The sequence below is a fragment of the Cryptomeria japonica genome, chromosome 3 (assembly GCF_030272615.1).
Source record: "Cryptomeria japonica chromosome 3, Sugi_1.0, whole genome shotgun sequence".
Lineage (NCBI taxonomy): Eukaryota > Viridiplantae > Streptophyta > Pinopsida > Cupressales > Cupressaceae > Cryptomeria > Cryptomeria japonica.
In genome coordinates this window covers 318,110,706-318,126,155 of record NC_081407.1, presented here as the reverse complement: position 1 = coordinate 318,126,155, position 15,450 = coordinate 318,110,706, and the positions used below count along the sequence as shown (strand labels likewise).

General features: G+C 34.8%; 1 protein-coding gene across 1 annotated transcript; it reads left to right on the top strand.

Moving 5' to 3' along the window:
* The first annotated feature begins 2,937 nt into the window (after nt 1-2,937).
* Nucleotides 2,938-6,976, top strand: LOC131035925 (TMV resistance protein N-like). The gene is made up of 5 exons (XM_059217369.1): nt 2,938-3,491; nt 3,654-4,722; nt 4,883-5,164; nt 5,265-6,461; nt 6,542-6,976. Exons 1-5 carry the CDS (start codon nt 2,938-2,940, stop codon nt 6,974-6,976), a joined length of 3,537 nt encoding a protein of 1,178 aa, XP_059073352.1.
* The last annotated feature ends 8,474 nt before the right edge of the window (nt 6,977-15,450 follow it).

The window sequence follows — 15,450 nt, the reverse complement described above, 5'->3', positions numbered from 1 at the left end:
AAAGTCTTTTAATGTTGTTTCCTTGTACTTTACCGGAAGTATGAGCATACATACTCCCGCTAAAGTGGGGGCTAAATGTAGCGTCCTAAAATTGTGACACTTGCAATTTCGACTGCATTTCGGTCTTCACGATGGCGATGCAACACGTAACCTGAATGGAGACCCCAAAACTTGCTCACGACACCAAAAACTGCATTTTTCAAGCACCATTGGCCTGAACCTCCTTGCACCCCGCTGTCCTGGAGGTGGGACCAGAGCGCCCAGCGCCCTGGTCCCTCAGGACCAGGGTGCCCAGCGCCCTGGTCCTCCAGGACCATGGCGCCCAGCGCCCTGGTCCCTGGGTCCTATTTTGGGCCCGGTTTCCTAGGTGATATCGGGTCTTTTTGATTGCAATTTGGAAATATACTTCCCTGGTCAGCCTAAGGTCGGGAAAATCAGTCTATCAGCCCTAATTGACAAGTATATAAACTACATTTTCCTCTCTCATTTGGGTGGATGGAAAAAAGGCAAAAAGCAAGATTCAAACATTCAAGCATTCAAGCATTCAAGCATTCAAGCATTCCTTCTAAGTCTCCATTCAAGGCTAAGTGTTGCATTCAAGACAAGGATTCAACCATTGAAGAGGAGATCACTTACTACACGCTACATACAACATGCTACATATTACGACATACAACATCTAAACCTTTGCACATAAGGATACAAACATCCTTAGAACAAGGTATTAGTACTTGTTTTACATTACAGTCATTTACATTTACAGCACTTGCTCATTTCTTGGTTAATTCCAAAACCGGGGTTTGACCTAAAGGCAAACCCCTAATCCCTAACCCCCCAATCGTCTTCGCTTTTCTGTGTGTAGGTTGCAGGTACGCGACTGAAATTGAAGATTTGGAATCCTTGTGCAGAGACGAACCGATCCCCCTTCGTTTGACGGATTTTTCGGAGGACCGTGGCACCGGGCGCCATCGTCCCGACAACTTTTGCTCAAATTTGCAGGACAGCGCCGTATCGACATTTTAATGCTAATTCCAGGTCCGCAACTTCATCCTATAACCTAAACTCAGTTTATAAGCGAATCTTTATGACTTTCTATGTATTCTTGGCTTAATTTCCTTAACAACATTCTTTACAAAAGAGGGTAGCCTTGCTTTCCTAACCCTTGAAATTCATTTAGCATCCAATCTTACATTGTGTAGGATTGAATCTTATGAGTTTCAACCCCTCTTTTGAATGTAAAGTCTTCCCCCCTAAGTGAAAACCCATTGAATCCTAGCGAACCTCCCTTCTCTCTCCTCGGAGTCAGAAGAGGGGAGAACAACTAGGGTTCGACCGCGATTTTCCGCGTTACATGTGGAAAGAGTAATTCTAGCCATTTGATCAAAGTAAATAAAATCATATCCATCCAAATCTTATTAATCCTTGGTTCACCTAGACCCACACATCTTGAGGTAGTACTACTTGGCAACACACCCTTCTTTAAATCCTCTCATGAATCTCTATCCCTTGATCTTGAGAATTAATCTCAAGTCTTAATTCATGTAGCTCATAATCCTAAAATAAGACCTCTTGGAGGCCTTTTGTAACAAATATATGAATGGTATTGCTATGTTTCTAATTTTGATAACAATCCATCCATTAATCACTCCCTCATTATTCATGAAGAGAAAATCAAGAGCTTAGGATTCCCATCCTCTTTATATATTGAGATCAATCTCATTATTTTTTGAATTTTAATTTAGAGCAAGTAGATGCTATCAAAATGTGTAGCAAATATATAATAATTGGATATAGCATATCCATTTGTCATCAAAAGTTATCACATTTTGACTTGAATCACATCTTCAATTCATTGTGTTTATACAACTTGTCTTTGCACTCTATTAAAGGTGAGTTTGTGATGCAATTTGGGGTTTGTATTTCATTTATGTCATATCATGTTTTTAACAAGAAACAAACATGATAATTTTTAATAAGAATAATGCACTTTTTGTGCTTGTGTGTCATAAAAAAAATAATGTTATTATTGGAGAGATACACAACTTAGAACAAGTAATGTATTGTATTTAATTCTTGTCAATGAGATATGTAATAAAATAGTTTAAAGTAATGTTGTTAGAGCAAATTATTTTTCAATATGCTAATATAATGAAAAATTATGAAATCATTTGACACATTAGGGATGAAATTGTTGAATCACATTCAAAGTTTTACTTATATATGGTGTTTAAAAATAAAAATGAAACAACCTAATTCAACAAAAAGTTAAAACTATGACGACCTTGAAATTGAACAAGGGATAAAACAAGCAATCCCTAATGTTGGTGCGCAACTCTTCTACGACAAAATTATGTTAATTGTGAAATAGGACAATGAATAAAAGAAAAGAGTGAAACAAAAACAATTGATTGCATTAATAACTAATGCATAGTCAAAATAAATTCATTCAAAATGATTCAATCAACAAAATAATTATTTTTGAATAACTTACATCAAATGAAAAAAGATTTTAATATTTTGAAACAAACATAAGAAAAATATACATAAAAATCTAATCAAACTATCCTAATTATTCTATCTCATCAATTCATTTATCACATATTATTAAAACTATAAGATTTGGCAGGCGATTTGGTCGAACATTACGGCCGGCAATGTAGAATTCAGAATAGGGAAAAATTACGGCCGGCACAGAACGACGAGAGAAAAAACTGAGTTCTTTTCATTAGCGATGTTTCCCACACAAGTCACATAGATTTCTCCGCCTTACAAGTGTTTTCTACCATAATTTTCTTCCTCGTTTCTTCGACAATGTTTCGCTCGCTTATATAAGTCGCCTTTTTCTCCCTGCTTCATCATGTTGAGTACTCCGATTTCCTCAGCCACGCCCCTGCTTCCTTTGCCTTTTTTCTCCGTCGTTGTGTTCAGTTTAATCGGATGGGCTTGTCCAGTTCTCGTCAACTAGAGATTGAGAATACAATAAATGCTTTTGATGGGCTCGCTCCCTCATTTCCACCACCATCTGCTACATCTTCATCATCATTACAGAGGCTGCCCTACGATGTTTTTATTAATCATCGCGGACCTGATGTAAAACACAAGCTTGCCACACATATCTACAATGCCATTCATGCTCTGGGTCTCAAGGTCTTTCTTGATTCCAATGATCTTCACTTGGGGGATATCTTTACTATAGAACTACAAGAAGCAATGTCTAGTGCTTCCCTTCATATAGCAATATTTTCTCCCACATATGCACGATCGCCTTGGTGTCTTGCCGAGCTCTGCTTTATGCTTAAGACTGGTACACCAATTATTCCTATTTTCTACCAAGTTCAACCTGAAGATGTCTGCCATTTGAAAGGAACGTATGCAGCTGCCTTTTTGGAGCATGAAGCGAAGGGTAGATATAGAAAAGACCAGCTTTTGGAGTGGAAGATGGCACTTCACAATGTCTCATTTTATAAGGGCGAAAGCGTCAATAATAGTGAGTAAGTAACGCATAATCTCCCTTTCTGTACATCTGTTATCATACCTTTCCTTTCATGAATTATTTCTCTGTTTTATGTATACTTATCTTTGATTAAACCATCACTGTTTAGTAATGCTAGTTCGTTTTTCTCTTTCTAAAACCATGTTTCACTATTGTTTAGAGAGGAACAGAGGGTGCTGAAGAATGTTGTGAATCGTGTAGTGGAAAAAATGAAAATAGTACCTCTAGAAGTAGCAAAACATCCTGTGGGTCTCGAAGAAGTTGTAGCAGATTTTGAAATGACAGTTAATGAATTTGCAAAAAATCATCCCGACAATCAAATCGTAGGAATTTGGGGTATGGGTGTATCTGGAAAAACCACTCTGGCCAAGGAATTATATAATAAAAAATGTTCATCTATAGAAAAATCCAGTTTTCTTTTTGATATTAGAAATGTTGCAAGCAAAAACAAGTTGCATAAAATGCAGAGACAACTCCTTCAGGATTTTGGGTTCTTCATTGATCCACCATTTAACAATATAGAGCAAGGCAAGAAGATTCTATATAATTATCTGAGATCTGTTCCTGTATTTATCATTTTGGATGATGTAGATCATACAAATCAACTAGAAGCTTTACTGCCAGCAAAGACTAGTCTTGCATCTGGGAGTTTGATCATTGTTACAACACGAGATAAAGAAGTTCTCAGGCTTTGGGGGATCTCTTGCATTTATGAGATGAAATCAATGAATCAATCTCATGCCAAGCAGCTTTTTTGTTGGCATGCATTCTTACAATCTTTTCCATTGTTGGGATTTGAGGATCTTGTTGAAAAATTCATAAGTGCTAGCAATGGGTTACCTTTATCATTAATGGTACTCGGAGGTCAGCTTTATGGGTGCTCTAGTAAAGATTTATGGAAAGATGTATTGCATAAAATCTCAAGAATTTTGCCCGATGATATTATAAATAGGTTGAGGGTGAGCTACGATGCTTTAGATAAAGAAGAGAAACAAATGTTCTTAGATATAGCTTGTTTTTTTATTGGCGAAGACAAGAAGACTGCCATTGCGGTATGGGAAGGATCAGGCTGGAGTGGTTTATGGGGTTGGGAGAGGCTTGTAAATAAATGTCTTGTTGACCTTGTTCATGGGTACAAGATAAGAATGCATGATCACCTAAGAGATTTAGGGAGGGAAATTGCAAGTTCTCTTCCACCTTATCGCCTATGGTCTCCAGATCAGTTTACGGTAATCCACAAACAAGAGGAGGTGAGGTTAATTGTTTCATATTTTATTAGAAAATTAGAAATCATGGCATTGAAACTCGTTTATCTTTTAGTTTTTCAGTCATTTTGTATGTTTAACTCGTTCCATGTTAAGTTTGTTGCTTCTTCTTTTCTCTGTCCAGATAAGAGGAATGATACTGAATGAATCAAGCGATGATGTTCACAAGTTTCCTGGTTCATCGTTGAATAAAGGACCTTTCCCTTATGGGTTAAAAGTTTTTGTGGTGGGAGAAAGCTATCGGAACTATTTACACATTGCCAAATTATCAACAGAGTTGGTATGGCTTAGGTGCACTAGAATTACTCACAGAAATCTTCCATCATGGATGTCACTAAAAAATTTAAGAGTTTTAGAGCTTGATGACTGCCCTAATGTAATAGGCTTATGGAAGGATGGGGTGGAAGTAAGTATCTTTCCTCTATGGTTCTCTTCAATCTTTATAATTTGAATCAAACATTCTCTACAATCTTTTATCTTAAATTAAAATTGAAATTTGGTTGTAGGCTCCAGTGCAGTTAAGAAGGTTGATTATTTCTTCTTGCCCTACATTAAAAATTATTCCAAGGTCCATAGGATATCTTATGAATTTGAAAGAGATATCCCTGCTTAGCTGCAATGTGAGAAGTCTACCAAAGGAATTTTGTCATCTTCAATCACTAGAGCACCTGCGGTTGAAAGATTGTAAAAGGCTATCATCACTGCCTAGTTGTTTTGGCCATTTGAAAGTCTTGCGGCATCTAGATTTGAGTCGTTGCGTTGCATTGGAGATGTTGCCAAATTCTTGTAAGCAGCTCACACTTTTGGAACATCTTAATTTAGAATTCTGTGAAGAGCTCACCTTAGAGTCAGACATCTTGGAAAACATGACAAAGCTCGAGTATTTGAATCTTAATTATTGCATGCAATTGGAGGAGTTGCCTTTTCACATCACAAATCAGACTTCCTTGAGGGAACTCTATTTAAACAATACCAGTTTAAGGAGGCTCCCAATTGACATTGGTCAACTCGACAAGTTGAGAGTGATGGAGATAGGCCCATATGAAGGATGGTTCGAGATGCAATATTTACCAGACTCAATGGGGAATCTTACTCTGTTAGAAAGATTGGCATTAAAAAATTTAGAAGTGCAATCTTTTCAAAAGTCATTGAAGAAACTGATTAATCTTCAGAGTCTAGAAATACAGAAGTGCCCAATCAGTGAATTTACTCCTTTGTGGATAAATCTCAAGAAAATACATCTGGATAGCATAAGAGTGTCAAAGATTTCAATTTCTGACAGCTGTTGTCCTAGTCTTGAAAGGCTAGGGCTTTATAATATTGACCAGTTAATGGAGGTCGACAGTCTACCAAAAACAATGGAGGATATCTCAATCATGTTTTGTAGATTGCTAAAAAACATAAGTGGTATTGGTGGCCTAGTAAACCTTCGAAGGTTGTACATAACCGGGTGTCCAGAGTTGGAGACGCTTCCAAGTTTTGATAAATTAGCTTCGCTGAAAGTATTTAGGCTAGAAAATGTCAACAAAATTGTGATGATACAAGGTTTTCAAAACTGCACATCACTGGAGATGCTTCGTTTAGAATGTAAATGTTGGGAGGTGTCGAGCATCGAAAGTTGGGAGCACGTGCAAAGATTGAGATGGCTGCGCCTCCTAGCAAAGAAGAGATCAGCTGTAGAGCGTTGCATTCAAACGATTCAGGTAATATTTTTTTCCAGATTAATGTAATTAATATTTTTGTTCAAATTTGATGATGACTATTTGGTTTCCTTTTTGGATAGAAATGGCCTGAAGAAATAATAATATGTACAAGGGCAGTCACTGGTGCGGGCTCACTTCTAAACTCTTCAGCCTTTCCCAATATCTGTGTTGTTGACTCCATCTCTAACAAGGAACTCGGTGTTGACCTCTGCAACAGTTCCTCAGATGGCAATGCCGTAATGCTATGTTTGGTTATAAATTGTTTCTCTCCAAGTATGAGGTTGGGTATTAGTGGGAAAGAATCTTCAATAATATTTATGGCGGATGTGGAAGAGGGCAAATGGACATTGATAGGTCTCTTCACCAAACATTCTAAGTGCCTCGCTGAGCTGAAGTTCCGCATATATAAGCTAGAGGGACCGGGCAATGAAGTGGAGAAAGGAATGGTTGTGAGGGGCGAAGAAGAGAGCATGGTGGATGCTTTCCATCGCTTATTGACGCTTCTAGCAAGTTGATCCCATGGTTATCAAACAATGGATGCTTTCCACCGCTTATTGACGCTTCTAGCAAGTTGACCCCATGGTTATCAAACAATGGCATCATATATGTACACATTTACAACCCTATATATTCACCTTATCCACTTGATCATCACATCCATGTGCACATTTATTTGAAAAGCATTTGTTTTATGCATTTCAATTTGATCTATTATTTTGGTGAAGATAGACCATTGGTTGTGAGAATATCTTTGTATTCTCTAATTAAAAGTCAAAATTTAAAATTTCGTTGATTATCTACTTTTGCCTTTCCTTCATAAATCTATCTAAACACAGTTTTGTTTGATTTGATGTAATGTGCTAGCATTTAAAGGCATTTATAATATTTATTTTAATCATCAAAGATCCCCCATATTGAAGTGCGATCACTAGAGCAATTAATAATGAAATACATATTTTGTGCACTAAAAATAATAACACTCACATAATAGAAATTTTCTTACGATCTTCGATATTTTTACTGTCTCCAAGGGATTGGTCTAGGTGAATCCTCTTTGTGACCTAGCTACAATCTATGAAAGGCATTTGAAAACATCACCAATCCCAAAGTCAAACTTGAAGAATAGAGAAAAAGATAATTTCAATTAAGTAGATAAAAGAGCCACTTTATATCTTTGGGAGACATGCATATTTCCCTATATTGCATTGGGAGGTAATGAACCCTTTACTTTTATTATATTTGGGAATGTCATGCTTCCCCTTGTATCTCAACAATAGCTTCTTCTTTGTAGAGATATCTTTCTATTGAGGAGCACCAAGCTTGCCTTATATCACAATGCCTCATTATACTTCGGGGTTTTTGGCAATTAAGGTATACCTCACCATTACTTTTCCATCCTAAAAAAAACATTATTGATTTCTCTTACTATATTTAGCCCACATGCACTCATCTTGATTTATCATTCACTATATATATAGATGATCTTCTCATGATGCATTCATTATTGCTATTATGTTATTTGACCACATGGTTACTTTGAGATTACATTTATTTTCATGTATTAGTTAACAAATATTTTCTTTACATGCATATTGTAACTGATACATTTTTTGAGACGAATGATCATTAAGGATGAACACATTTACCTCAAAATGGTAGTAAACTAAAGTTGTAAAACTTTCACATTAGGAGCACTGAGCTTCCCTTATATCACAATGCCTCATTATACTTCGGGTTTCTTGGCAATTAAGAGACACCTCACCATTACTTTTTCATACTAAAAGAAACATTATTTGAGTTCTCTACTACTATATTCAGCCCATATGCACTCATCTTGATTCATCATTCACTATATATACATGATCTTCTCATGATGCATTCATTACTACTATTATGTTATTTGACCACATCGTTACTTTGAGATTACATTTCCTTTCATGTATTAGTGTAAAAATATTTTCTTTGCATGCATATTGTAAGTGATACATTTTTTAAAATGCATGATCATTAAGGATGAACACATTTACCTCAACATGGGAGTAAAATGAAGAAGTAAAACTTTCATATCTATGTTATTTCTCAAAAAATAATTAGTTAAAATCAAAATCCTTTATAGAAATCTTCAAAATCTAAGAATCAAGAGTCCTCTTGGTATTGTATACACCAAAAAATGAACTCGCATACTTGCATCGTTATTCACCATTAATTCTTTCAAAATTAATTAAAAATAATTTTATAATTTAATTAAGTCTAGCTTTCTTTCTCAATTCATAATTCAAATTTCCCTCCACTTTACCTTAATTTTAAAATAATTTTGATTATTAAATTAATTTAAGCTTATACATTAATAAAATAATTTTTAAATTTATTGAAATACTTCATTTTGGTTACTTCATAATAATTAAGTAATTATTTTGATTATATAATCAGCTAACTTTTTCTTCTATAGTTAAATAATTTATTTATATATTTATCCTCTAAACATATTTCTTTTGATAATAAATAAATTTTTCATTTTAGTTATTTCCTCACATGAATGTGAATTAAATAATTAATTTATTTAATCTTTTTTCTAGTTAATTCCTCATGCACATGATTAAATAATTTTTAATTATTTAATTCTATTAATATCTCCACCTCACCAATCAATTGCTACTTACTCTAAGTCTTCTAATCAATCAATTATGTTGATCACTAAAATCATACATTCAATTAACTCCCCAATCTTCTCAATCAATTATTCTCATCCATTCTTGATCGTAGATTTTTAGATCCATCTCAAGCTTGTGAGATTGAGGTATGAACAATGGGCAAATAGAGATAACAATGATAGAGGATTGAAAATAAATGGAGATGACTGTGTAAAATGAGTGAATACATAGGAGAGGAGTGGAGGCATATAAAGGACAAATGTCTTAGACCTACCACCCTACCTAACATGCCACATGGACAAGCCACCTAAGCACTTAAGCATGATTACATACCAACACCCCCTTTGAAAATATCCTAGGTGAGTCAAAAGAGAGAGTCCCGATATCAAAGACAAATAAGGTACCTAAGTGAAATGTACCAAATAAAGAAGAGGAGAAAACCCAGTGGGAAACAACTCTCCCCAAATAAGGGAAATTAAGTTCTAGAATGTATGAGATGTACACAATGCTATATGAGGATAAAATACTTACCATGAGAGAGGAGAGGTACCATGTAACCCATCAATGAAGAATCTCCTACAGTTTTGGTAGATGCTCAACAATGAATGCTAAAGCTTTTGCAAGATTGGTGAACAACATTCCTCCCCTTAGCTACTCAAATGTCTTCACACAAGTTTCTAATATTGACAAAAAATGAAGTAGAGATAGAACAAGAGGGCCTAAATATGTGCCCATAACTTCAAAAGAAGCTAATGCAACTCCATAGGAGATGCCACGAAAGATGATACAAATGTCCTTAGTTGTTCCCTCCAAGTCTACATTGTGGGACTTTACAAATAAAGATGCAATATCTAGTAGAAATGAGTCTCAATGAGCTATCTTAAGAAAATGATTAAACTCCTGCTACACTAAACCACTGGAAGGTATCAAAGAATATCACTAAAATCAAAATTAGTAACACTAAATGAAGTTTTCTCAACTAGAGGAGATAAAATATATTCAACTAGAGGAGATGAAGTGCCCTCAACTATGGGAACACCAATATTTGAAAGATTATTCTATGGAAATTGGTCACTTTTTGAGGATGTATTTGCAAATCCTAGGGCAATAGGTGTCTTAGTCGAAACATCAGCATTAGATGAAAAATTAAAGATATCCAAAAAACTACTAGATGATGGTCTAAGAAGTGTGTTAGCACCTTCAAATTCGATAAATTTGAAATGCCTATGCACTTGTAGTTTGGTGACATAGACTAGGTTTAGTACCTATTACATCTACGTAGGAGCCCATCTTTGACAGTTAAAATTTTTTAATTTAGAAGTCATCATGTAAAACCCCTTGGTGAGAAATTGGTTAGGCCATATGGTAGTAACGTCACCAAATTTTTTGGCCTTTGGACAAGTTCTAATATGCTTTTTAATGTGTTGATGACTACAACCGAACTGGACTTTGCATCCCCAAAAAGTTAATAATTTAAAAAAATTAGAGGTTGCCCCATTTCTTATTTTGGTTTCAAATGCACACAATTTTAGTTTCATTTCAATGTGAGGTCAAATGATATATTAAAACAAGCCTTTGTAGTATGTCACACCTCTCTGGTAGCCCTATTTACAAAGAAAGTACCAAAATATAGCAAGTTGGGAAAATTTGGATAGAAAACCCTTTTATTTAATTGATTATTCCCTCTTGCAAAAAATCATGGCTCTAAGGAGCTCAAGTTGCCCGCAATGGAATTACTCTGTTTTGTTAGTAGGAGAAATTAATTTTAAAAATTTTTCTCCATAATTTATATCACAAATATTTAAAACATTTTTTAAGCATCTTAAATACATTTTAGGGAGAAATTTAATTTGATTTCCTTTTCATGTGATATTATAAAGTTTAGCTATATAAACTTTAAATTTTTTAAATTGCACATGCATTGAAGTTTAATGAAAACTCTTTCAAAAGCCATTGTGTGTTTATGCAAATAAGAGATCCTGCCCTAAATTTTATTTGCACAAGTGCATAATAGCAAAAAATAACATAGGTTAAAACATCGTCATGGGTTTCTCAAAGAATTTTAAGTGGAAACTTCTCTCCACATTGAAGTAGATAGAATGATCATAGTTGAGATTGATGGATTTACATCTAAAACTTTATAATTCTCCTTTAATTAAGAATGTTGCATTGAAAAATTTGTTTCTTTTATGTTGAATTAAAATCCTAGAAAATGACATAGTGTATGTAGCTTTCATGTATTTAGACTACATTTTATTGGCACCCCATTTCATTGTTCTTTGTTTCAGATTGGTGACACATTTATAGGATCTTTCTTAGTAGATTTTATGCTTTGAGTTGTTGGTGGTAGTTTTCATGTAAATGAGGTGCTACTATTCTAAGAAAAGATCACATTAGTAGGTTTGGGAGAAATTTTTGGTTGTGAGGCTAAGGAAGATATTCTATATATAGTAACAACCATTGTTACCATAAAAAGGGATGATGGGAGATGAAATAATAGAAAGTATAGTTACATTCATGAAATACTGAGTAAATGAATGTAGGAATCTAGAAATTCTAGACTCTTGTTGAGGAGTATTAGAGAAGACTATTTGAGCCTTTTAAGGAAATTTTAGACTGAGAGTTCAAGAACTATCAAGGTCTTGAAATATGCATGAAGATTCAATCGTGATAAATTTTACTATATTTCCAAATGGCCGTGCAAATCCATATATGATTGGTTGAGGTTTGTAGGAAATGGGCCAAGTAGATATTAGATTTGGTTTGCATATTCTTATGACCAAACACAATTGGCAAAAACCTTCATAAACAAGTCTAATAGGAGATGAACAAATGTCTAAAGTTTTACTTGTGCTAAACATCACCTTCTCACTTAGTACATCATATCCATTATGTTTTCATTCATCTAATCCTTATCTTAATATCTCAACCTATGTGAACTTCATCATTGTATAACTACCATCAACCATATTGTCAACATCATCAACACTAACATTGCAACATACTAATTGTAGATATTGACAGGTCCACTGCAATCAATGTACATTTACTCTTCATAGCAATCATATAAGTTGTGATAACAACTATCAATCAATTACCAACAATCAATGCAACCTCATCATCACTTCTTCAATTACAATAATAATTTCTTTTCAAAACAATCAAGAATATTATCAATCAATCATCTTAGGGAAAATGTTAGTACCACTATTAAACAAGAATATTTATCTTCTTCAATTCTCTCTATAATATATAACCGTCGGAGAAATATTGAAATATTAGTACTATCAAACATGTCACCATAGTATGCTAGATATCCACACCAATAGTATGGATATCAAACATAAGATATCTCCTCAACTCACACTTTAGATCCTTCACAATTCATTATGTCAGTCACATTCTATACCTTCCATGGTCATTTTCTAGGAACCAATAGTCTCCATTTAATTGTACCAAAATATTAACAACAAATAGGCAAAGAACCATCAATCTAATGTAGGTTTATCACCCATATTTTTGTGAATCCAATGTACCATGTTCATATGATTAAGGACACCATGCAAGTACTGCATCAAGTAGGTTGCCATAGTTACTCTCTCCAAACAATTATCATATCATCAATGACACCACAACATCTATCACTAGATAGAGAGAACACATAAGACAATGCACTTTGTCAAACATCAGCTAGTTATGAAAACACATATCCAACTTATATCATTATATCATATAAGTTGAAAGCTAATCCAGTTTGGCTAGAAGGGGACTCTAGTAATATTATCTAATGTCTATTGGGTAAACATAAACCCTCATGGAATATAAATATGTTGCATTGAGAAAGCTAGGGACTTATTTAAAACATTCCAAAACCTTAATATTTTTCATGCTTATTGTGAAGCCAATGGCTTGGTTGACCACTTTGCTAACCTAGGAGTTAGTAGTAAAAATGCAAAAGAATGGGGGCTGGGGGATAGTCTATCGGTCGAAATTAAGGCCTTAATGCTATATGATTTGGCCCAGGCAAGATAGGCTTTAAATGATCACATAATGCCTTATTTTGATGGTTTTCATTTTAATAATTAAATGTGTCACTCTTATGTTACTTCTGGCTGGATCACACGCTTTCTAGGTATTTTGTGGCCCGCTCTAGAATTACCTTATCTTTCTCACTACCACCATTGTTGATTTCATGGGAGGAGAAAGGAAAAGGGTGGAACCCTTGAACTGTGAAGAGATCAAGAAGAATAAAACGATATGGTGCATCTTGGATTGTTGTAGTCCCACCCCCTTTATTGAAATATTGTATGGTGTCCATGCAAATGTCACGAAGAAATTCGCCAAGGGTTGGAAGGATGGAAAAATTTAAATTGAGGATAGAAGGGTGGAAATTGATGAGAATCGCATTGTCGAGGTCATTAGCTTGTCAATAGAAGGAGAGAAGTTCTATAGAGATAAGAAAATGTTTGATGTTGTAGTCAAGAAATTTCCCAGAATTCAGAAGGAAAGGGAAAATCTTGTAAAAGTCAATAAAAGAAGCTACGACACGAGTAACATTAAATCTATATGACGCTATGTTCTTGTGGTTTTAATGAATTATGTTACCCTTGATGGTAGATTCACTAGGGCCTACTGACATCATTGTGTTTTTCTCAATCACTTTAGGCACAAAGAGAAAATATATTTTTCCTTCTTGATGGCATCCATAAATGCCAGTATTAATGACCATAGAAAAAAAATCTCTTGTCCTACATGGTGGGTTGCTCTTCCTCATCCATGAACGTATAAATAAATTTCCCTCTCCTTCGACTAGGGTTCATAATGGCTCTAATGAATCCGAAGAAGAGGACCATGTTAGTTTTTCCTTGGATGAAGAAGAATGGAAAACTGATATGGAAGAATCTGAATCTAGGTTTGAGTCTTCTTTGAATATTGGTCACCAAGCTAAACGCAATAGAGCCTCCTTTGTTTCTACTTCAAATTCTGATTCTCAACCCTCCCACTAGTCACTCCTGAATAACTTTGTCCAGGCCCTGCCCAGGAGTGAAAGAACCCCCTTCCCGAAGGATCTCAATGCCAACTCTCCTTATCTTAACTTGGAAAGGAAGAACCTTGATGATGTTATGTCCTTGGCCCATGATGTTGTTGTAGACAACTTCAAGATGTTTAAATGGGCTTTCCATGAAATTAAGGATATAAATGTGAAAATTTGGGCAATTAGTAGTGAACAAGATTCTCCAGCTACAAAACATTGGATAGTTGATCAAAGAAAGTCAATTGTGGACTCTATGCAGAAGACTGTGGGAATGGTAAGTGATATGAAGAAAGAATATGATTGCAGGATATCTCACCTAGAGGATAAAATCAGGAAAGAATTTGAAGGTAGACTGAGTGAGATGGAAAACAAATACCAAAAAGTTAATGAGAATATGATATATTTGATTACCTTCAACCATAAAGTGGTGAAGAACACTGCTGAAAATTTAAATACAATTGTTGGAAATCTTGAAGCCATCCATTAGGAAGGATCTACAGTGGATGTGGATACGTTGGATAAAAAGCCAGAGAAAATGGTGGGGCCTTGCAAGAGAACCAAAGCTAACCTGAAGAAGAAAACTAGCAACCAAGATATTCAGGAGCTGAAGAAGATTGCCCTTAATATGACTTAGTTGGAACTTGAAGCCGCAGAGGCCCTTAAAAACATATACTAGTTTCTTTATTTCTACTATCTCTTTCCTTGTTTTTAGATTTTTATTGGTTTTTTGTTGTCTTTGGGCCCCTGTGGTAATGGTATATCTCAATGCAGCTGTAGTGTCATAAATTTTACACCCTTAATTGGGTGGTACAATTCCATGATTAGGTTAGTGCCCACCTTAGTGTGTTGCATATTACATTTTAATTTTCTTTTAAGTTTTTAATTAATTAATTAAATTAAATATAAAGTCCTCTTTCATCCCTCTACACATCATAAAATTGGGCCCTTAATTCTAAGTGTGCCCCTTTTTATTTTATTCTTTCAATTAATTAACTTATCATAAGCCCTAATTATGTCATATTTCAACTTTTAGGGCCCGATTTTGCATATCTAAATTTCTTGAATTGTTGCATCCACCTCAGGTTGACTTTATAATTAAGATACCTCACATCCCTAAAAATTTGGGAAAAAGTTGATCAGACCATGGTGATCCACCATGGTCTCGACTTTTTCTCCCCAAATTTTGGGATCATGTTTTGATGGTATTATAATGTTTAAATCTGACTTGGTGTTAAATTATATCATTTCTAGGTGGGCCTCTAATAAAAAACAAAGTTAGGGTTTCATACATATAGCCTTTCCT